This window comes from Somniosus microcephalus, chromosome 1, assembly GCF_052327205.1.
Source record: "Somniosus microcephalus isolate GS21.2 chromosome 1, FLI_Smic_1.0, whole genome shotgun sequence".
In the NCBI taxonomy this organism is placed as follows: Eukaryota; Metazoa; Chordata; class Chondrichthyes; order Squaliformes; family Somniosidae; genus Somniosus; species Somniosus microcephalus.
Genome location: NC_140987.1, coordinates 357,743,293 through 357,767,942, shown reverse-complemented (window position 1 = coordinate 357,767,942; position 24,650 = coordinate 357,743,293). Strand labels below are relative to the sequence as shown.

Here is a 24,650-nt window from a genome sequence, read left to right as displayed (position 1 = left end):
AACTTTAAAAATATAAGATTGCTGGAATTATGCTAGTGCATATATAAAATGAAGTACAAGATTGTTCAGTAACCTCAATGGTGTCAGAAATAAAAATGTAGTTATATCCTAGATCTTTATTCCACTGTCTCAGGCTGAACCAGACTATTCGAAACCTCAGCATCCTATTTGACCCGGAGGTGAGTTTCCGACGCCATTTCCTCTTCATCACAAAAACCACCTACTTCCACCATAATATCGCCCGTCTGCACCTTTGCCTCAAACCTTTGCTGGTGGAAACCCCCATCCATGCTTTTGTTAACCCCAGATTCGACTATTCAGTGCTCTCCTGGCCAGCCTCCAACTTCCAGCCTCCATAAATGTGCTGATCCGAAACCATATCGTAACTCGCCCCAAGCCCTGTGTACCCATCACCTCTATGCTCGCTGATCTACATTTGCACACAGTCCACCAACACTTCAAATTTAAAAATCTCATCCTCATTCAAATCCCTCCATGGCCTCGTCCTTCCCTATCTCTGTAATCTCCTCCACCCACCCCTCCAAGAACTCTGCGTTCCTCCAACTCTGGCCTCTTGCGCGTCCCTCACTTCCTTCACCCCACCACTGACAGCCATTCCTGCAGCTGTCTAGACTCTAAGCTTTAGAATTTCTTCCCTAAACCTCTCTGCCTCTCCATCTTTATCCACTCCTTAAAGCCTACCTCTTTGGTCATCTGTTCTAATGACTTGGCGTCAATATTTGTCTGAATACAGTCCTGCAAAGCACCTTGGGGCCTTTTATTACATTAAAGGCACTATATAAATGCAAGTTGTTGATGTATTCATTGATGCATTTGAAATGATCAGCTTTCAATACTGTACCATTTGTGGTTTACCTATATATTAATTTATATTGCTAATCTTTATATTTACTTGTCACTATTGACTTGTGTATAGGGTTCTTATCATTTTTTTCCAATACATTTCTAAAATTTACAATTATTCCAGTAATATTTTTGACAGGTTTGTCAATTTGTGCAGTTTTCTGCAATTTTAATAAGTCTAGAAAGTTGGTCTGTGCAGTTTTTTGTGCTGCACAGGACAGTGGCATTTCGTATTGATGGCCTATATCATTTTCCACTCCAGCACAAGTTCAAATGCAAGCCATATTGGTAATTATATTAACTATTATACATTGTTTTCCTGCCTGAGTGATGGCCAGCAGCCAGGTTCCATGTCCACCTGTTGAAAACTGGTCTGTTTTGTCATCCAGCATTACCTCAATCTAATTTAAAGATAGTGCTTCCAGAAAGTCTGGATTCAAATCTTGTATCTACTTCTAAGAAATTTATTTCAGTTTGACAACCTATAGTTTAAAAACAATCAAACTCTTCCCGCCCCCCAAAAAGTCTTAAGTACATGTCCATATGTTTTTGTACAGTTTTTGTTTTGTGACATTTTTATGACATTTTCATATTAGATTTTCAAAATATTACATTGGCTCCCAAATGGCTCAATGGGTTTATCCAGTGAGTAGTTGAGAGACACAGACCAGGTTCAGCCTTTGTACTTGGCTGATTTCAGCTGGGTGTCAGCAGTGGTACTACAGTTGGTCCCATAAATGAATAATTACAATTGAATAATAATAACAATAAATAAACTCCTTACTTGTGCCTTGTAGATGGTGGAAAGGCTTTGGGGAGTCAGGAGGTGAGACACTTGCCACAGAATACCTAGCCTCTGACCTGCTCTTGTTGCCACAGTATTTATGTGGCTGGTCCAGTTAATATTTTGGTCAATGGTGACCCCCAGGATGATGTTGGTGGGGGATTTGGCGATGGTAATGCCGTTGAATATCAAGGGGCGGTGGTTAGACTCTCGCTTGTTGGAGATAATCATTGCCTGGCACTTGTGTGGGGCGCATGTTACCTGCTACTTATCAGCCCAAGCCTGAACGTCGTCCAGGTCTTCTTGCATGCGGGCATGGACTGCATTATCTGAGGAGTTGTGAATGGCACTGAACACTGTGCAGTCATCAGTGAACATCCCCATTTTTAAACTTATGTTGGAAGGAAGGTCATTGATGAAGCAACAGAAGATGGATAGGCCTAGGACACTGCCCTGAGGAACTCCTGCAGCGATGTCCTGGGGCTGTGATGATTGACCTTCAACCACCACAACCATCTTCCTTTGTGCTAGGTACGACTCCAGCCAGTGGAGAGCTTTCCCCCCGATTCCCATTGACTTCAGTTTTACTAGGGCTCCTTGATGCAACACTCAGTCAAATGCTGCCTTGATGTCGAGGGCAGTCACTCTCACCTCACCTCTGTAAATTCAGCTCCTTTGTCCATGTTTGGACCAAGGCTGTAATGAGGTCGGGAGCCGAGTGGTCTTGGCGGAATCCAAACTTGCCATCAATGAGCAGATTATTGGTGAGTAAGTGCCGCTTGATAGCATTGTCGATGACACCTTCCATCACTTTGCTGATGATTGAGAGTAGACTGATGGGGCGGTAATTGGCTGGATTTGACCTGCTTTTTGTGGACAGGACATACTTGGGCAGTTTTCCACATTGTCGGATAGATGCCAGTGTTGTAGCTGTACTGGAACAGCTTGGCTAGAGGTGCAGCTAGTTCTGGAGCACAAGTCTTCAACACGACAGCTGGGATGTTGTCGTGGTCCATAGCCATTGCTGTATCCAGTGCGCTCAGCCGTTTCTTGATATCACGTGGAGTGAATCGAATTGGCTGAAGACTGGCTTCTGTGATGGTGGGGACCTCAGGAGGAGGCCGATATGGATCATCCACTCAGTACTTCTGGCTGATAGTTTTTAAGCAAGTGGAACCTTGTCTGATTCTATGTAGGGGTAAGAGATCAAAGGAAGGCTGTATTCTCTATTTTGTGTGATTTCCCCAAGACCCTGTGGGGTAATTATTTTTTGGGGGTGGGGGGCGATGCAGTGAGTATGCAGATCAGAATTTCATAGCCAATGAGTTGCACAAACTGCTGCCTTCACAGGCTATGGGAAGGGCCAAGTTGAGGCAATTCAGGGTTCCCCTGTTCATTGCTGTGGTTCTGAAAGGTTTGGGAGGATTATATTCCATGCACTTGGATGCAAGAGTTCTGACTTCCAAATTGCAGTAAGAGTTCAAACCAATCACACTAACCCAGATATGTTGGTTGATGTTTCTGGAAGACTGACTAGCAGCTCTGGCTGCAAGGATGCAGACTTTCATAACCGGATTCTGATAGTCCCAGAAAAAAAGTCACTGAAGCTCAAAGTGGCAGGATTTCACTTTTGGCATCCAGGGTGCTCACCAAGCATCAGTCTGTAACATCAGCACTTCGCCGATTTAGGCACATTCATGCATTTCCTTATCTGGATGGATTACAGCTTTTGAGGATACCAAGGGCAGTGTACAGCATCAGTTCTGTTTTCTAGTGAGACTGGGTTATATTGCAAATTAAAGAAAACTCCTAATTACACAAGTTTTTTAAAAATTTGTTTGTGGGATCAGGGCGTTGCCGGCAATGCCAGCATTTATTGCCCATCCCTAGTTGCCCTTGAGAAGGTGATGGTGAGCAGCCGCCTTGAACCGCTGCACTCCGTGTGGTGAAGGTACTCCCACAGTGCTGTTAGGGAGGGAGTTCCAGGATTTTGACCCAGCGACGATGAAGGATTGGTGATATACTTCTAAGTTAGGATGGTGTGTGACTTGGAGGTGGTGGTGTTGCCATGCGCCTGCGGCCCTTGTCCTTCTAGGTGGAAGAGGTCACGGGTTTGGGAGGTGCTGCCGAAGAAGCCTTGGTGAGTTGCTGCAGTGCATCTTGTCGATGGTACACACTGCAGCCACGGTACACCAGTGGTGGAGGGAGTGAATATTTAAGGTTGTGGATGGGGTGCCAATCAAGCGGGCTGCTTTGTCCTGGATGATGTCGAGCTTCTTGTGTTGTTGGAGCTGCACTCATCCAGGCAAGTGGAGAGTATTCCATCACACTCCAATTCAATTTCAATTTTTATTCAATTTCAATTTCAATTCAATTTCAATTTTATTGGTCACATAACTAAATACAAGAAGTGTAATCTAGTCAGTGAAATGCTTTTTTCTTGACGAGCCGAGAGCACCAAGCAGCAAGAACACTTAGCTGCCTGGTACGCACGGAGCTCGCAAGGACGGCAGCCATCTTCATCGGCGCCATCACAAAAAAACACATACCGACATATACACGCATACATACTTTAAATATAAATAAAGCAGACATAAAATAAATAAAAGACATAAAAAGACAGCACATAAAATGAACAAGCAATAATGTAAAAAAAAAAGTAATTTCTACAGTAATTACATTGACATTTCTACCCAGGCTTCTAGAATAATCTCTGGTTACATACAGGGTGGCTGCACTGGGAGAGCATCGTGAGGAACTCGCAACTTATAATTAAATAAACTTAATTAATTAATAAAATTAAATAAATAAAGTGCCCCCTCAGTCTTTCTCGATGTTTCCATCTTGGTCTCTCTCGATGTTTCCCCTCTCTCTTTCTCTCGATGTTTCCTCTGTCTTTCTCGATGTTTCCTCTCGGTTTCTTCCACACACCTGGCCTGCACATTACCCCTGGCTGTCCAACTTGGCGTCCTGGTAACCGGGTTCCGCTCCAGCTCTCGTCCTTCAAACTGTCACTCCAGCTCTCGTCCTTCAAACTGTCACTCCAGCTCTCGTCCTTCAAACTGTCACTCCAGCTCTCGTCCTTCAAACTGTCGCTCCAGCTCTCGACCTTCAAACTGCTCACTCCAGCTCTCGACCTTCAAACTGCTCACTCCAGCTCTCGACCTTCAAACTGCTCACTCCAGCTCTCGACCTTCAAACTGTCACTCCAGCTCTCGACCTTCAAACTGTCTCTCCAGCTCTCGACCTTCAAACCTCCATAGGGTGCAGTTCCTGGCAAGTTGAGGCATAAGTTTAGTATGGCTAGGGTTATATTGGGGTTATTCAGGTTGGATGTTCTGATCTCAAAATAATATGCAAAATTCAGGCTCGACATTGGATATGAATCTTGGGACTGATGGCAGCAGACATGTTGACACAAGGCTCTTTGTAAAACCATTGCAATGAAACCGTCTGGCACGGCAGTCCCCAGCATAATAGCTTATCACAAGAAATTGAGGTCAGAGGTAACAGATACCCTAAAATGGTAGTCTTTAATCTTACTCCATCTCTTGCATACCAGACCTCTTTCTTACAGGGGTCAGCTCACACACCTCAAAGGAATATGGTCCTTACTGTAAAATTCTTGATGCATAAGCAGGCCCAAGTTGTAAACTGATTTGGTTAGCACTGTTATTTAAAGAGCATATCTAAATCAATTGGGTGGAAGGTGAAAGCAGGTTATAGACCGAAGGACTTATTCCCTGAGTCATACAGGATTGAGGAGTTGAGGGATGCTGGGAATTTTGCCTACACCTCTGGTCACAATTTGCATATTAAATCTGTAGTAGATGTAGGTGTCACTAAGTGGGAGCAGATTAGGAGCCTATGTTTAATGTTGATATTATCAAGTGATGTGGAGCAAAGGCAGGTAAATGGATTTGTGGCACAGATCAGCCATGATTTAATAGAATGGCAGAACAGGCTTGAGGGGCGGGCCAAATGTGCTGCTCCTGTTCCTATCTAGTGGAGGTGAAAACTCGAGGCAGTTGGATGCTGTGATGGGGAGAGATTGTTCTATTGAAGGTTGATCTAGATGGGCTGAATAACTCCAACATCTGTACTTATGTGAAATGAGTAAGGATAGACAGTACCATCTTTGTATGAATTGTGGGAGGGAGGGGGGCAAGAAAGGTGCCTGAGACACAACTGAGCCTTTTAAATTTTGCACATAAATAGATTTGACTATGCAAAGCTTGGCCAAGTTCTGACCTAAGCCAATTTAGTTTGGTTTTCTAATGTTTGGAGATTTTTCTTCCTGTGTAGATAAGATAACTATCTGTTTTAATTAGACCCATAATAAGTTACATTTTTGTATATCATGTACATTATTTTAACAGGAACCCGAGTCTTTCAAAAATTTGATGGGAGACTGTAGGAAGGAGATGAAGCCGCTGTGGGAACTGGGGAAAAAGATTCTGGGACTATCGCAACACACACTTCCTGTAATAGGTAAAGACTACCTTGGCAGAATGCACTTCATCTGCGTTAAAAGAAAAAAACAGACTTGCATTTATAGGAGAGCGAGAGGTGCGGCCGAAGATTAAGGTAGGTCCGAGAACGGACTTGCGGGAGAGTGAGCGGAGCGGTCGGAGATAAAGGTAGGCCCGATAGCGGACCTGCAGGAGAGCGAGAGGAGTGACCAGAGATAAAGGTGAGCACGAGCGCTGGGAAGCGAGGTTTATAAAAAAAAAAAAAAAAAAACCTAAAGTGACATCAACACAAGGGAAGGCGCTGATTGGTGAGTAGCTGGTGATTGTTTTTTTTTAAATTCTTGAATTTATTTCTGTTAAGTTAGTTAATAGTCTATTAAATAGAGGCATGGCAAGGCACCTTAGTCCCGTGGAATGCACATCTTGTGCCATGTGGGAACTCCAGGACGCTTTCCTTGTCCTGGACTACTACATGTGCAGGAAGTGTCATCAGCTGGAGGAGCTTGAGCTCCATGTTTCGGAGCTTGAGCAGCAGCTGGTGTCATTGCGGTGCATCCGTGAGGCTGAGAGCTATGTCGATAGCACGTTTCCGAAGGTGGTCACCCCGCAGCTTAAGAGTGTGCAGGCAGAGCGGGAAGGGGTGACCGCCAGACAGGCAGGTAGTGCAGGAGTCCCCTGAGTGCTTCTCGCTCTCTAACCGGTATTCATAAGAACATCGGAAATAGGAGCAGGAATAGGCCACTTGGCCCCTCGAGCCTGCTCCGCCATTCAGTAAGATCATGGCTGATCTCGGGCTCAAAGCCACTTCCCTGCCCGCTCCTCATAACCCTTCACTCCTTTATCTTTCAAAAAATCTGTCTATCTCCACCTTAAATGTATTTAATGACCCAGCCTCCACGGCTCTCTGGGGCAGAGAATTCCACAGATTTACGACCCTCTGAGAGAAGCAATTCCTCCTCATCTCAGTTCTAAAAGGGCGACCCTTTATTCTGAGACTATGCCCCCAAGTTCTAGATTTCCCCACGAGGGGAAACATCCTCTCTGCATCTACCTTGTCGAGCCCCCTCAGTATCTTATATGTTTCAATAAGATCACCTCTCATTCTTCTAAATTCCAATTAGTATAGGCCCAACCTTTCTTCATAAATCAACCCCCTCCTCTCTGGAATTAACCTAGTTAATCATTTCTGAAGTGCCTCCAATGCAAGTATAGCCTTCCTTAAATAAGGAGACCAAAAATGTACGCAGTACTCCAGGTGTGGTCTCACCAATACCCTGTACAGTTGTAGCAGGACTTCCCTGCTTTTATACTCCAGCCCCCTTGCAATTAAGGCCAACATTCCATTTGCCTTTTTGATTACTTGCTGTACCTGCATGCTAACTTTTTGTGTTTCATGCACAAAGACCCCCAGGTCCCTCTGAACTGTATTTTGTAATCTCCATTTAAATAATTTGCTTTTTTATTTTTCTTACCAAAGTGGATAACCTCGCACTTTCCCACATTATACTTCATCTGCCAAATGTTTGCCCACTCACTTAGCCTGTCTATATCCCTTTGCAGATTCTTTGAGTCCTCTGCACAACTTGCTTTCCCACCCATCTTTGCATCATCCGCAAACTTGGCTACATTACACTCGGTCCCTTCATCCAAGTCATTAATGTAGATTGTAAATAGTTGAGGCCCCAGCACCGATCCCTGTGGCCCCCCACTAGTTACCGTTTGGCAACCGGAAAATGAGCCATTTATCCCAACTCTCTGCTTTCTGTTAGTTAGCCAATTCTCTATCCATGCTAATGTATTACCCCCAACTCCATGAGCTCTTATCTTATGCAGTAACCTTTTATGTGGCACCTTATCGAATGCCTTCTGGAAATCCAAATTCACCTTTGTCCACCCTGCTCGTTACTTCCTCAAAGAACTCCAGCAAATTTGGTAAACATGAGTTCCCTTTCATAAAACCATGCTGACTCTGCTTGATTGTGTTATGATTTTCTAAATGTCCCACTACTGCTTCCTTAATGATGAACTCCAGCATTTTCCCAACGACACATGTTAGGCTAACTGGTTTATAGTTTCCTGCTTTCTGTCTCCCTCCTTTCTTAAAGAGGGGTGTTACATTAGCGGTTTTCCAATCTGCTGGGACCTCTCCAGAGTCCAGGGAATTTTGGTATATTGCAACCAATGCATCCACTATCTCTGCAGCCACTTCTTTTAAGACCCTGGGATGCAGGCCATCTGGTCATGGGGACTTGTCATCTTTTAGTCCCATTATTTTACCAAGTACTTTTTCCTTAGTGATGGTGATTGTCTTTAGTTTCCCCCTCCCTGTGGCCCCTTGACTATCCATTATTGGGATGCTGTTAGTGTCTTCTACCGTGAAGACAGATACAAAATATTTGTTCAGAGTCTCTGCCATTTCCCCGTTCCCCATTATTAATTCCCCAGTCTCATCCTCTAAGGGACCAACATTTACTTTAGCTACCCTCTTCCTTTTTATATACCTGTAGAAGCTCTTACTGTCTGTTTTAATATTTCTTGCCAGTTTACTCTCATAATTCATCTTCCCCCTCATTATTTTTTTAGTCATCCTTTGCTGGTTTAAAAAAATTTCCCAATCCTCTGGCCTCCCACCATTCTTGGCAACATTGTATACCTTTGTTTTCAATTTGATACCATACTTTACTTCCTTAGTTAGCCACGGATGGTGCTCCCTTCTCTTAAAATCTTTCTTTCTCACTGGAATATATTTTTGTTGAGAGTTATGAAATATGTCCTTAGATGCATTTCAACTGTCTTACCCTTTAATTTATTTTTCCAGTCCACTTTAACCAGTTCTGCCCTCATGCCATTGTAATTGTCTTTGTTTAAGATCAGGACACTGGTTGGAGATACATAGAAACATAGAAGATAGGAGCAGGAGTAGGCCATTCGGCCCCTCGAGCCTGCTCTGCCATTCAATGAGATCATGGCTGATCATTCAAATTCAGTACCCTGTCCCTGCTTTCTCCCCATATCCCTTGATCCCTTTAGCCTTAAGAAATATATCTAACTCCTTCTTGAATATATTTAATGAATTGGCCTCAACTGCCTTCTGTGGTAAAGAATTCCACAGGTTCACCACTCTCTGGGTGAAGAAATTCCTCTTCATCTCTGTCCTAAATGGCTTACCCCTTATCCTTAGACTGTGACCCCTGGTTCTGGACTCCCCCGCCATCGGGAACATCCTTTCTGTATCTAGTCCTGTTAGAATTTTATAAGTTTCAATGAGATCCCCTCTCATTCTTCTAAACTCCAGCGAATATAAGCCCAATCGACCCAACCTCTCCTCATACGTCATTCCTGCCATCCCAGGTATCAGTCTGGTGAATCTTCGCTGTACTCCCTCCATGGCGAGAACATCCTTCCTCAGATAAGGCGACCAAAACTGCACACAATACTCAAGGTGTGGTCTCACCAAGGCCCTGTACAACTGCAGCAAGACATCCTTGCTCCTGTACTCTAATCCCCTCGCTATGAAGGCCAACATACCATTTGCCTTCTTAACCGCCTGCTGCACCTGCATGCTTACCTTCAGTGACTGGTGCACAAGGACACCCAGGTCTCGTTGCACTTCCCCTTCTCCCAATCTATTGCCGTTGAGATAATAATCTGCCTTCCTGTTTTTGCCACCAAAGTGGATAACCTCGCATTTATCCACATTATACTGCATCTGCCATGCAACTGCCCAGTCACCCAACCTGTCCAAATCATACTGGAGTTTCTCGGCATCCTCCTCACAGCACACCCAGCTTTATGTCGTCTGCAAACTTGGAGATATTACATCTAGTTCCCTCATCTAGATCATTAATATATATTGTGAATAGATGGGGTCCTAGCACCGATCCCCGCGGTACCCCACTAGTCACTGCCTGCCACTCGGAAAAAGAACTGTTTATTCCAACTCTTTGCTTCCTGTCTGCCAACCAGTTCTCCTATCCAAGTCAGTACCTTACCCCCAATCCCATGTGCTTTAACTTTACATGCTAATCTCTTATGCGGAACCTTATCGAAAGTCTTCTGAAAGTCCAAATACACCACATCCACTGGTTCTACCTTATCTATTCTACCAGTTACATCCTCAAAAAATTCCAGTAGATTAGTCGAGCACAATTTACCTTTTGTAAATCCATGTTGACTTTGTCCGATCCTGTCACTGTTTTCCAAGTGCTCTGCTATTACATCTTTTATAATGGACTCCAGCATTTTCCTCACTACTGATGTCAGGCTTACCAGTCTATAATTCCCCGTTTTCTCTCTACCACCTTTTTTGAATAGTGGGGTTACATTAGTTACCCTCCAATGCATGGGAACGGTTCCAGAGTCTATAGAATTTTGGAAGATTACCAGCAATGCATCTACTATTTCTAGGGCCACTTCCTTAAGTACCCTAAGATGTCGATTATCAGGCCCTGGGGATTTATCGGCCTTCAATCCCGTCAATTTCCCCAACTTTCTCACCCTCCAAATGAATTTGAAATTCAACCATGCTATGATCACTCTTTCCTAGAGGATCCTTTACTATGAGATCATTTATTAATTCTGTCTCATTACACAGTACCAGATCCAAGATAGCCTGCTCCCTGGTTGGTTCCACGACATACTGTTCTAGGAAACCATCCCGGATACACTCTATGAACTCCTCTTCAAGGCTACCATGGCCAATTTGATTTGTCCAATCAATATGGAGATTAAAATCATCCATGATTATTACTGTACCTTTTTTACAGGCCTCCATTATATGTTGATTTATACTCTGTCCAACAGTATTGCTACTGCTCAGGGGGCATGTAGACTACGCCCACCAGAGACTTTTTCCCCATTTTTTTATCTCCACCCAAACCGATTCTACATCTTGATCTTCTGAGCCAATATCATTTCTCACCACTGCATTGATCCCATCCTTTACCAACAAAGCCACCCCACCCCACCTCCCTTTCCTTCCTTTCTTTCTATCCTTCCGAATTGTCAAATACCCTGGAATATTCAGTTCCCAGCCCTGGTCACTTTGCAGCCACGCCTCGTAATGGCGATCAGATCAGATCCTATTCAGTTCTTAATACTGGTGAGAGCGATGGTTCATCTGGGGAGTGCAGCCAGAGCCAAGTCCACGGCACCACGGGTGGCTCAGCTGTATGGGGGAGGGGGGGAGGAGGAAGATCGAGAAACCAATACTGATATGGGTTTCAATAGTTAGGGGAACAAACAGGCGTTTCTACGGCTGCAGACGTGATTCCAGGGATGGTATGTTGCCTCCCTGGTGCCAGGGTCAACGATATCACCGAACGGCTGCTGAACATTCTGAAGGGGGAGGGTGAACTGCCAGAGGTTGTGGTCCATATCAACGACAGGTAGAAAGAGGGATGAGGTTCTGCAAGCAGATTTTAGGGAGGTAGGAAAGAGATTAATAAGCAGGACCTCAAAAGGTAGTAATCTCTGGATTGCTGCAGGTGCCACGAACTAGTGAGTATAGAAAAAGGAGGATAGAGCAGATGAATGCATGGCTGGAGAGATGGTGCAGGAGGGAGGGCTTTAGATTCCTGGCACATTGGGACCAGTTCTGGGGGAGGTGGGACATGTACAAGCCGGACGGGTTGCATCTTAACAGAGCCAGGACCAATATCTTTGTGAGGAGGGGTTGCTAGTGCTGTTGGAGAGGGTTTAAACTAATTTGGCAGGGGGATGGGCACCAGGATATAGCAATAGAAAGGAGAAACAAGGTGCACAAAGGATTGGGAGAGACAGATAGCACTAGAGTAAGTAGTAGTATGGTATTAGGTGGGGGCAGATTAAGAGAATACAAGAAGGTCTAAGATAGGTTTACAGTGCATGTGTGTAAATGCACGAAACGTGGTAAATAAGGTTGGTGAGCTGCGAGCACAAATAGCCACTTGGGAATATGATGTCATCATGGTGATAACTGAGACCTGGCTCAAAAAAGGGCAGGTTTGGGTACTAAATATTCCTGGATATAAGATGTTCAGGAAAGGTAGGGAAAGAAAGAAATGAGATGGGGTGGCAGTATTGATTAAGGAGAACATGTCAGTGCTGGCGAGAAAGGATGTCCTGGAGGAGTCAGGGACAGAATCTATTTGGTTAGAGTTAAGAAATAATAAAGGTGCCATTACACTACTGGGTGTATTCTATAGGCCACCAACTAGTGGGAAGGATACAGAGGAGCAAATTTGCAGAGAAATTAGAGAGGTGCAAGAACTATAGAGCAGTGATGATGGGGGATGTCAACTATCCTAATCTAGACTGGGATAGTAATAGTGTAAAGGGCAGAGAGGGGGAAGAATTTCTGAAGTGTGTTCAGGAGAACATTCTGGATCAGTACATTTCCAGCCCAACGAGGAAAGAGGCATTGCTGGATCTGGTTCTGGGGAATGAGGTGGGTCAAGTGGAGCAAGTGTCAGTAGGGGAACATTTAGGGAACAGTGGTATAAGGTTTAGATTAGCTGTGGAAAAGGACAAGGAGCAATCTAGAGTAAAAATACTTAATTGGAGGAGGGCTAATTTTAGTGGGTTTAAAATAGATCTGGCCCGGGGTAAATTGGAATCAAAGATTGGCAGGCAAAACTGTAATCGAACAATGGGCTGCATTTAAAGAGCAGATGGTTCGGGTACAGTCGAGGTACATTCCCACTAGGGGGAAAGGTAGGGCAACCAAAGCCAGAGTTCCCTGGATGATGAAAGAGATAGAGAGTAAGGGAGCATACGACAGATGTCAGGTTGAGAATACAAGTGATAACAAGGCTGAATATAGAAAGTTCAGAGGGGAAGTGAAAAAGGAAATAAGAGGGACAAAGAGAGAGTATGAGAATAGATTGGCAGCTAACATAAAAGGTAATCCAAAAGTCTTCTATAGGCATATAATTAGTAAACGTGTAGTAGGACGAGTGGGGCCGATTAGGGACCAAAAAGGAGACCTACGCATGGAGGCAGAGGGCATGGCTGAGGTACTAAATGAGTACTTTGCAGCTGTCTTTACCAAGGAAGAAGATGCTGCCAAAGTCATAGTGAAAGAGGAGGTAGTTGAGATACTGGATGGGCTAAAAATTGATAGAGGAAGTACTAGAAAGGCTGGCTGTACTTAAAGTAGATAATTCACCAGGACTGGATGGGATGCATCCTAGAATGCTGAGGGAAGTAAAGGTGGAAATTGCAGAGGTACTGGCCATAATCTTCCAATCCTCCTTAGATATGGGGGTGGTGTCAGAGGACTGGAGAATTGCAAATGTTACACCCTTGTTCAAAAAAGGGAGTAAGGATAAACCCAGCAACTACAGGACAGTCAGTTTAACCTCGATGGTGGGGAAGCTTTTAGAAATGATAATCTGGGACAAAATTAGCAGTCACTTGGACAAGTGTGGATTAATTAAGGAAAGCCAGCTCAAATTTGTTAAAGGCAAATCATGTTTAACTAACTTGATTGAGTTTTTTGATGAGTTAACAGAGAGGGCTGATGAGGGCAATGCGGTTGATGTGTACATGGATTTCCAAAAGGCGTTTGATAAAGTACCACATAATAGGCTTGCTGGCAAAGTTGAAGCCCATGGAATAAAAGGGACAGTGACAGCATGGATATGAAATTGGCTAAGTGACAGGAAACAGAGAGTAGTGGTGAACGGTTGTTTTTTGGACTGGAGGAAGGCATACAGTGGTGTTCCCCAGGGGTCAGTACTAGGACTACTGCTTTTCTTGATATATATTAATGACTTGGACTTGGGTGTATGGGGCACAATTAAAACATTTGCAGATGACACAAAACTTGGAACTATAGTGAACAGTGAGGAGGATAGTGATAGACTTCAAGAGGACATAGACAGGCTGGTGGAATGGGTGGGCGCTTGGCAGATGAAATTTAACGCAGGAAAGTGCAAAGTGATACATTTTGGTAGGAAGAACGAGGAGAGACAATATAAACTAAAGGGTAAATTTCTAAAAGGGGTGAAGGAACAGAGAGACCTGGGGGTATATATGCACAAATTGTTGAAGGTGGCAGGGCAGGTTGAGAAAGCAGTTAAAAAAGCATACAGGATCCTTGGCTTTATAAATAGAGGCACAGAGTAAAAAAGCAAGGAAGTTATATTGAACCTTTATAAACACTGGTTCGGCCACAACTGGAGTATTGTGTCCAAGTTTGGGCACCGCACTTTCGGAAGGATGTGAAGGCCTTAGAGAGGGTGCAGAAAAGATTTACGAGAATGATTCCAGGGATGAGGGCCTTCAGTTACGTGGATAGACTGGAGAACTCACTCACAGAACTCACAGAAACCCCACAGTGCAGATAGAGGCCATTTTGGCCCATCGAGCCGGCACCGACACATATCCCACCCGATCCCCGTAACCCCTACACCAACACATATCCCACCCTATCCCCGTAACCCCACGTATTTAATCCCCCTAACACTAAGGGTCAATTTATCATAGCCAATCAACCTAACCTGCACATCTTTGGACTGTGGGAGGAAACCGGAGCACCCGGAGAAAACCCACGCAAACACGGGGAGAATGTGCAAACTCCACACAGACAGTCGCCCGAGGCCGGATTCGAACCCGGGTCCCTGGCGCTGTGAGACAACAGTGCTAACCACTATGCCACCGTGCTGCCCATTGTTCTCCTTAGAACAGAGAAGGTTGAGAGGAGATTTGATAGAGGTGTTCAAAATCATGAGGGGTCTAGACAGAGTAGATAGAGAGAAACTGTTCCCATTGGCAGAAGGGTCGAGAACCAGAGGGGACAGATTTAAGGTGATTGGCAAAAGAACCAAAGACGGCATGAGGATAAACTTTTTTACGCAGCCAGTGGTTATGATCTGGAATGCACTGCCTGAAAGGGTGGTGGAGGCAGATTCGATTGTGGCTTTCAGAAGGGAATTGGATAAGTACCTGAAGGAAAACATTTTACAGGGCTACAGGGAAAGGGTGGGGGTGTGGGACTCGCTGATGTGCTCTTGCAGAGAGCCGGCATGGCTCGACTGATCGAATGGCCTCCATCTGTGCTGTAACTATTCTATGAATTTATGATGTTATATAGCGCCTTTCACAATCACCGGAGGTCTCGAAGCGCTTTACAGCCAATGAAATATTTTTTGAAGTGTAGTCACTGTTGCACTGTAGGAAACACGGCAGCCAATTTGTGCTCAGCAAGCTCCCAAAACCAGCAATGTGATCATGACCAGATCATCTGTTTTTGTTATGTTGATTGAGGGATAAATATTGGCCAGGGCACTGGGGATAACTCCCCTGCTCTTCTTCAAAATAGTGCCATGGGATCTTTTCCATCTCATCCGAATAGATGTATTAAAGTGCAATTATACTGCTACGTTTGTGCCATTGCAAAGTGGTTTAAAACTGCATTGAAGCAAGAAGTGAAATTGCCTTGAGTAGGTAGTCTTGTACCACTTTGACTTTTTACTGAGGTAGAATGCATGCCGCGTCCAAGACTTTAAAAGTACTCGGGCTATACAGTGAACCTCCTGGAGACTCTTTCAATCTTAATGTTAAGGGAAAGCAGATACTCAGGCACTGATAGCATCAGAAGTTAGCTATGGGGGAGTGAAGCCCTGCACAATTTGCTGCTGACTTTAGCCTGAGGCACAGTAAGCAGTGTAGCACATCTACTGACTGATCATCTCACCCTATGCATACTAGTCTGAAATCAATATCTGTGGTAAAGTGCACCCCTGTCTTAACTAGCATATTAGCAAATCCAAAAATCTAGAGTATGAAGGGTAGAAAAGATCCAAAAGCATAACATGCACCATTGCTCTTCTAGTGAGGCCATTTGCTGAATCTGCTTCCATAGTGGTTTTTCAAGCCTATGCTTGTGTATCAGGGTTTGGGTGGATTTGACTGTAGCAGAATTCTTCCAGTATTGAAGTGTCCTGCAAGCATGTTCTTAAACTCTGCCCCTCCCCTCCCCTCCACATACACACACTTGGCAGCTTCAAACAGTGCTTTCTCCTTGCCTTCTATGGTCAGTGTGTTGACCAAGGCAGAAAATTGGGCCTATAAACATTGGGCACATAGCTAACCAGAAATATAATTGTTCCAGCCTGTGCTTCAGTCAAGCTAGCCCTTCCCTGAATCCATCCCTGGTACACTATATGTATAGACAAGTTTTTATTCAAGGTGCCATGGGTATGGGAAACTGGCTCAGGAGGCATGAGGTCATTTTATTTCTTCTTCTTAGGCAAACCCTCTGAACCGAGGATGACTTGCTTCCACATTAAAAATGAGTTCTCCGGTGACTGATGAGTCCAATGCGGGACCTACAGTCTCTGTCACAGTTGGGGCAGACGGTGGTTGAAGGGGCGGGTGGGCTGCTTGGGTTGACATGCGCTCCTTCCGCTGTTTACGCTTGGCTTCCACTTGCTCCCGGCGAAGAGATTCGGTATTCGGCGCCTTCCCGGATGCTTCAGCAAATAGCAGCAAATGAGTCGTGATGGATTTTTTCAGTCAGACAGTGAGAGCTGTAATGATGCAGTAAGAATTGTAAGAGAAATGTTTAAACTCATTTGAATGGAAAGTTTTATGGGGGAAAAACTATTGGATATGTATTGGTGTGGGGGGGAGGTATAATTAAAATCCTAGACACAAGATAGGGTGAGCAGACATGAAATGCTTAAGGTTTTTGCAATAAACCTTTTTTCACACTTTGTAGTTGTATCATGTTACAGTAGAAGCTACTCCTAACAGCTTTATGAGTAGCTTTTATGATTGCAATATTAGAGTTTGTTTCAGCATCTCCGTGCTGAAAAATGAAAAAGCTGGCTGGCTTAGGGAGCCTGGAGAAAGTTCTCTGGAAGTCGCAATCTACGGATTAAAAAGACATTCTTGTGTGATTTTTTTCCTTTAATGATGGGCCTATACTAAAGAATGGAGGATAAATTGCTTTGGAAAAGATGTCTTGGAACCAAATATAGATAATCTAACCTTAATTGGCTTTTAAGTAGAATACCACACACATCCTGGTAACATTACAGCACTAATTCAGTGTGTGAGTTTGTCACTTGTGTTAAACAATTGAGTCCACTTGTGCAAGTGTGTTTTTTTTAAACTGGAGGCGATGTGGTATCTTCAGTTTGCAATATCGGGAAGTTGTGCAGAGGAATTTTCTTTGCCTGAATCCATTAACATAAGGCATAATATAGTCTTGCAAGACCATCAACATGATTGGGTATAGTAGTCTCGGTACATTTTGTATCATTGACATCCTTTATAAACTTGTAAATCGTACTGTAAGTTAATTAAATACTATTGCCTGGACATACCTGATGTAGTTTATTCTGTTTCTTAATATAGGTCTTGGTATTGTAGAGGATTTGGCCATGATAAATCACCGTAGTAATGCTAAGCTGATAAACATGTGTCAGAGTCTTCAAGCTGAGTTTTCCAGTCTACTAGGAGATGATGGTGTATTTTTATACCCATCCCATCCAAAAATTGCACCCAGACACCACCACCCTAAACTTATGCCTTTCAACTTTGCATACACAGGTAAGTAGCACACAAAGTTGAATACTTTTTAAACTTCAAAATCTTAAACAATATGGTGTAAATTTAAAAAAGTCCTTTATTATAAAGAAAAAGTGTATTTTACAGCTTTTCTTGCTAAAGAACAGAATTCAAAAGTTTTGGTAGTTACTGTGATCTTCAGCATCTCCTTAGGAATCTATTGTACTTGGTCTGAAATAAGTCGATCTAAAGTGTGCAGTACATAATTTACAACTTCCTTCCAAACCTACACATACTATTAGTACGTACTGAGGCAATTAATTGGGCAAATTGCCAACTTCAGACTTGTGTGATTCACCTTCATTGGTCAAATATTTTTTTTATGCACTTGCCATTTTTACTTTTGCTGACATTTTTGGATATAAGCATCGCTCAAAGTGCCAAAATATATTTCACAATTAACCATTCTTGGTTTTTGCCATGTTTCTCGTCAAAGCACAGTATGACTTCCTGTTTTATCCTTTCTATCAGCTTGTCTGAGTGCCCAGAGCAACCCTTGATCTTTTAGAGGCCATTTTGAAAGACTGTGCCCCCAAATTGGTAATTTTGGAAGTCTCCAATTAAGCTGGTTGAATTGACTCAACCTGGTTCCTTAGAATCGATACTTCCTGATTTCATGACTTGCTGTCTGTACTATTGGATACAGAGTGGTGGCCCAGTAATATATCTATGGGAGCTGGTTATCAGTCTTTGACCCTGAAAGCTTTCCATTGAGGATTTAACAGGAACATGCTGGCACATTGACACAAATAAGTACAGATGAAGGAGCCTACACAACCCATCTAGGTTATCTTTCTACAGAAACTGATGGTGCTCCTACCCCTCTCAGTCACATTATCTACCCCTCTCAGTCACATTATCTAGCTGCCTCTTGAATGATTCCAGAGCCTTTGTATCCAGTACCCTACCTGGAAGGTTATTCCAAGTGATAGTCACTCTCTGCTTGAAGTGCTTCCTGGTCCTGAACACTTCTCTTACCAGTACGATAGCAAAATACTGCAGATGTTGGAAATCCGAAATAACAACAGAAAATGCTGGAAAAACTCAGCAGGTCAGGCAGCATCCGTGGAGAGAAATTTGAGTTGACATTTCGGGTTTGACCCTTCTTCAAAACTGGAGAGAAAAGGAACTAGATCGAAGGCAGGGCTGCGATCGGACAAAAGAATAAAAGAACCAAAAGAAGTAAAAGAGATTAGAAGCTAGACGAGATGGTAATAGGCTGGGATTAGGTGTAAAGTGTACTGGCAGGGCAAAAGATAGCTCTTACCAGTTTGCACGTCTGTCCTGTAGTTGCAGTTTAACTTGAAATAGTTCTTTAAATTAATCTTCTCTGGTGGTGGGGGGGGGGTGGTAACTTGAATTATGATGACAGGACTCTCTATCAGCAGTGTTAGTAATACTTAACAATTCTATTTAATAAATATTATCTGGTAGCACATTAGTAATGTTTAAATCTTTAAGTTTAAGAACTTAACATAAATGTCGGAGATGAGAAAGGGCCAAAAAGCAACATCAAACCTCATCTCCATAGTGTATTAATTCCACCATCATGGCATCTAATTGTATTTTGAATATCTATAATGTTTTTGCCTTGTTTGGTAGGTTATTGCAGACATTTATCGCTCTGAGTAAAGAGTAGCTTTTCACTAATTTCCATTTATGTTTTCTGATTCTATTTTCTGGATGTATTTAGAAATAATCTGGGTAAGCTTAATTTAAAAGCCATTTAATGATGACTTAATATGTTTGTAACTTCATGTTCTAGCTGTTTTCAATGTGCTTGGACTGCCGGTGACCCAGTGTCCCCTCGGGTTGAGCAAAGATGGGCTGCCTCTTGGAATTCAGCTTGTAGCTAATCACCATAATGACCACCTCTGTCTGGGTGTGGCTCAACATTTAGAGAGTGCCTTCGGTGGATGGCGAAATCCAGGAGCACCCTGAATATATTTCAAACTATCTGATTCCTGCTTCAACAAATATAGGACTTTTTTTTGTATCCACTGCTACTTTTAATTAATGATAGAGATATGATTCAAGTATATATGTGTGTGTGTGTGTATATATATATATTTAAATATATATATATATATATATATATTTCTTAAAGAGAGATTATCACTTTTTGTCAAACAATCCTATAGCAATGTAAATGTGAAATACAATTTTGAAAGATGGCAATGTTGCTTGTAGTTATACTTCCCTCCAATATATTAGCACTTTTTTTTATTAACACTTATGTTAACACTTTAACTGATAAGTCTGTACATTATATAGAACAGTTTCTCTAACTGTTAATGGTGTAAAATTGTGTATAATCATTACTTTCATTCTATGAATAACTTGCAGATAAAATTAATCTAGCGTGATCAAGGTTTTAACAAAAGTTTCCTTCTGAGAAAGAATATGCAACTCTAGAATTATTTTCCAAACTGCAGGCTTTAATTGAAATAATTGTTTAAACCTTTTTGTCATTTAAAAAATAACACCTTTTTCTTTAACCACCAACTTCTTTTCTGTAACCAATTTCAAGTGGGTCTTTTTTCTTGTGCAATTCAGTAGAACTAAGTGTTTTTCACACTGCTGTTTATCATTGTGGCTCAATAATAGTTGTAAAATTGTGAGTGATGTTGTCTCTTCCGATTAAATAAATCTAGGGCAGGTGCACTATTATAAATAGATTGAACAAGCTACTTGATTGAAATCGTGGAAATCTAAGAATGTACCGTTATGGACTTGTTATGGCATTGCACTGTTCACTGATGTGTAACAAAGCTTTGGAATGTAAATTTTGATATGTATATTCTGATGGCCAGTTTATATAATTTGTAAGCAATAAAGATACTTTAAATGAGGTGCGTTAGAGGTGTTTCTGCATTCTTGCTTTGATGAAATCTCAGTTAATCAAAACCAGGTCTTGCATTGAGGTTCACCTGACTTATTCAGCCACACTTTTGGAAGTTCAACAAGCAAGGTTATGTGAAACTTGTTTATCCTGATCTATCTTCAAGTCTTCCCACTCCTCAATTACATGATCAGGTGGTTGTCGCTGCCCAATATTCTGCACTATCTGTGCTGTTTCCCTTCACAATATTAGATACTAAATGACACAATATATTTCATATAAATTTATTGTTCTTCTAGTAACTCCTTTGAAAAGGTAGTAAAGGGTATCTGCTTGAATGGAAGAGACGTTGATAAGGTAGAAACTTAGAAATGTACAAGATAGATAAAATTGGGTAAAAGGCTATTGCGATCTATCTGGACAGTCCCAAAGTTCACAAATACCTTGCTATAACCTGTCTTACAGGTTTTGGCATAAATTATAAAATACTCCACTCTATGGCTGAAGGCTTGTTGTCAGCCAGTGGCTCAGTTGATAGCACCCTCGCCTCGAGTCAGAAGGTTGTGAGAATACTGGGGAAAGTCTCCACATTCTAATCTGAAATATAATCAATTCATATGATTATTAATTGTAGATTAAATATTTCATTATGTAATTGTTGCACTTATAATACTTGTAAACCTGTTGTAAAATGCCCTGGTTTGGGAGGTAAGATGGAGGAAAACTAAAGGCTCGTGGGTCCTTCTTGATCAAAATTAAAAAAGACCATTCCAGCATTTCTCATAAAAGAATAGCTGCCTGTAATACAACAAGGCCAGCTTGGCAAGATTCCAGAGACCCTGAAAAGGGACAAAGGCTAAATCATAACTGTTCACTTCCCAGGTGAGAGAAATGATGGGACAAGGACATCATGTCTCGTTTGAATTAGACATTGTTAGGGAGTGAAACACAGGTGGTGTCAGGAAATGATGAGGTGATGGCCTGACTGGCAGGTGGGCTCGGTGAGTATGTGGCCTCCCTATAATTGAGTAGTGAAATTCAGGTGCAAGTCCATGATTTCTTTAACTGGTTCACATAGACTTTGCTGTGAAGAAGTGGTATAAGGGGGGTGGTCTCTTAGACGTAAGGGTTGTAGAGGTATTCAGCTGAAAAGCTTGGGACTGGCCAAGAGGGACCACATATGCGACACCGACCGTACGCAGAATCTAAAGGGCTAACGGACCGGTGGGGGTTTGCTCGTGGTGATCGCAACCTTTCTACACAGGGCATAACTGGTAATATAACACTTGATTGTGCCTTATTAACTACTGCTCAGATACTAGTAATGTATCAAGTCTCACTGAATAAAGTATAATCGCTGTCACCAATAAGGGTCAAGTCACAGAATCACCACAGTGCAGATAGAGGCCATTTCGGCCCATCGAGCCTGCACCGACACATCCCACCCTATCCCCGTAACCCCACGTATTTAACCCCCTAACACTAAGGGTCAATTTATCATAGCCAAATCAACCTAACCCGCACATCTTTGGACTGTGGGAGGAAACCGGAGCACCCGGAGGAAACCCACGCAAACACGGAGAATGTGCAAACTCCACACAGACAGTCGCCCGAGGCCGGATTCGAACCCGGGTCCCTGGCGCTGTGAGGCGACAGTGCTAACCACCGTGCCGCCCCGAGTCGAATCTTTCGGAACTTAAGAGTGAAAGTGTTAATTGATACAGACCCAGAAGGTTGTGGGTTCAAGACCCACTCCAGAGACTTGATCACAAAAATCTGAGCTGACACTCCAGTGCAGTACTGAGGGAGTGCTGCACTGTCTGAGGTGCCGTCTTTCAGATGAGACATTAAACCAAGGCCCCATCTGCTCTCAGGTGGATGTAAAAGAACCCATGGCACTATTTCAAAGAAGACCAGGGGAGTTATCCCTGGTGTCCTGGCCAATATTTATCCCTCAACAACATAACAAAAACATGATCTGGTCATTATCACATTGCTGTTTGTGGGAGCTTGCTGTGCGCAAATTGGCTGCCGTGTTTCCTACATTACAACAGTGACTACACTTCAAAATTACTTCATTGGCTGTAAAGCAGTTTGGGACGTCTGGTGGTCGTGAAAGGCGCTATATTAATGTAAATCTTTTTTTCTTTTTTAAATGTAATTTGTGGAATGCAGACATAGCATTCTGCATCCATCCAGATAGTCTTATCTATACTGAATAGTAGCATTTAAGCTTCACGTACCGCTTCTACTTGTAGACTGTTGTCTTCACCTAGAGATTGTTGTCACCTATAATTCTGCCTCTAAGTTAAAATGAAAATTAACACTCACTTGTTAAGCCAGGATCCCTGGAGTAGCATTTGAGGTTATAGGAAGTCTGACTTGCCCTCATTGGTGCCAAGTACAATTTCTTTCATATTTTTCAGTCGCTATCATAACTCTTTTCCTTGCTACAGTTGCCTCTGATTGAACCCTATTGTCAGAGAACCTTGTGTACACAAAACAGATATAATACCAGAAAGAAATTGAGTTTTTTTTTTTACTCCATTGGCTTTGGTGTCACTGAAACATTTGTATTCTTGGAAGTTTTACTTGTAATTCACCTGCCTCAGTATATTAATAGGGTGAACATAAGAAATAGGAGCAGGAGTAGACCATTTGGCCCTTCGAGCCTGCTCCGCCATTCAATGAGATCATGGCTGATCTTCTGCCTCAATTCCACTCACCGGCCGTATCGCCATATCCCTTGATGCCCTTACTAGTCAGAAATCTATCAACTTCTGTTTTGAATATACCCAATGACTGAGCCTCTGGGGTAGAGAATTCCAAAGATTCACCACCTGTGTGAAGAAATTTCTTCTCATCTCAGTCCTGAATGGCCTACCCTTTATCTTGAGGCTGTGGCCCCTGGTTCTAGACTCCCCAGCTAAGGGAAACATTCTCCCAGCATCCATCCTATCAAGCCCTGTAATAATTTTGTATGTTTCAACGAGATCCCCTCTTATTCTCTTCTCATACGACAGTTCTGCCATCCCAGGAATCAAACTCGTGAACCTTTGTTGCACTCCCTCTATGGCAAGTATATCCTTCCTTAGGTAAGGAGACCAAAATTGTACACAGTACTCCAGGTGTGGTCTCACCAAGGTCCTATATAATTGGAGTAAGACTTCTTTACTCCTTTACTCAAATCCTCTTGTAATGAAGGCTAGCATACTATTTGCCTTCCTAATGGCAAGGACATCCAGGTCCCTTTGAGCATCTGCATTCCCCAATCTTTCACCATTTAGGAAATACACTGCCTGTCTTTTTTCTACCAAAGTGGATAACTTCACATTTGTCCACACTATAATCCATCTGCCATGTTCTCGCCCACTCACTGAGCCTGTCAAGATCCCCTTGAAGCCTTTTCACATCCTCTTCGCAACTGCCACTGCCACCTAGCTTTGTGTCATCAGCAAATTTGGAAATGTTACATTTAGTCCCCTCATCCAAATCATTGATATAGATTGTGAATAGCTGGGGCCCAAGCACTGATCCTTACGGTACCCCACTAGTCACAGCCTGCCATCCTGAAAAAGACTTGTTTATCCCTACTCTTTTTTTTCTGTCTGTCAACCAATTCTCAATCCATGCTAGTATATTAATCCAAATTCCATGTGCCCTAATTTTGTTCACCAACCTCTTGTATGGGACCTTATAAGGCCTTCTGAAAATCCAAATACACCACATCTACCGGTTCCCCTTTGTCTACTCCATTAGTTACATCCTCAAAAAACTCCAATAGGTTTGTCAAACAGGACTTCCCTTTCATAAATCGATGTTGACTCTGCCCAATCTTACTATTAGTTTCTAAGTGCCCAGTTATTGTATCCTTTATAATAGATTCCAGCATTTTCCCAACTACTGATGTGAAGCTAACATGTCTGTAGTTCCTCTCTCCCTCCTTTCTTAAATAGCGGGGTTACATTTGCTATCCTCCAATCTGCAGGAACCGTTTCAAAATCTATAGAATTTTGGAAGATGACAACCAATGCGTCCACTATCCCAATGGCCACCTCTTTCAAAACCCTAGGATGTAGGTCATCCGGTTCTTGAGATTTATTGACTTTTAGTCCCATTAATTTTGCTA

General features: G+C 42.8%; 1 protein-coding gene across 2 annotated transcripts in view; it reads left to right on the top strand.

The window, feature by feature from the left end:
- Positions 1-20,531, top strand: part of faah2a (fatty acid amide hydrolase 2a) — a 51,572-nt gene extending 31,041 nt beyond the window's left edge. The window contains exons 9-11 of one of the 2 annotated variants that reach the window (XM_085995813.1): positions 6,028-6,139; positions 17,467-17,661; positions 19,445-20,531. In XM_085995813.1, coding sequence (XP_085851939.1) covers positions 6,028-6,139; positions 17,467-17,661; positions 19,445-19,620 — 483 coding nt within the window. In that variant the 3' untranslated portion in view covers positions 19,621-20,531. The remainder of the gene's footprint in view (positions 1-6,027; positions 6,140-17,466; positions 17,662-19,444) is intronic. The other variant, XM_085995821.1, reaches the window with a different exon arrangement.
- Positions 20,532-24,650: the final 4,119 nt, after the last annotated feature.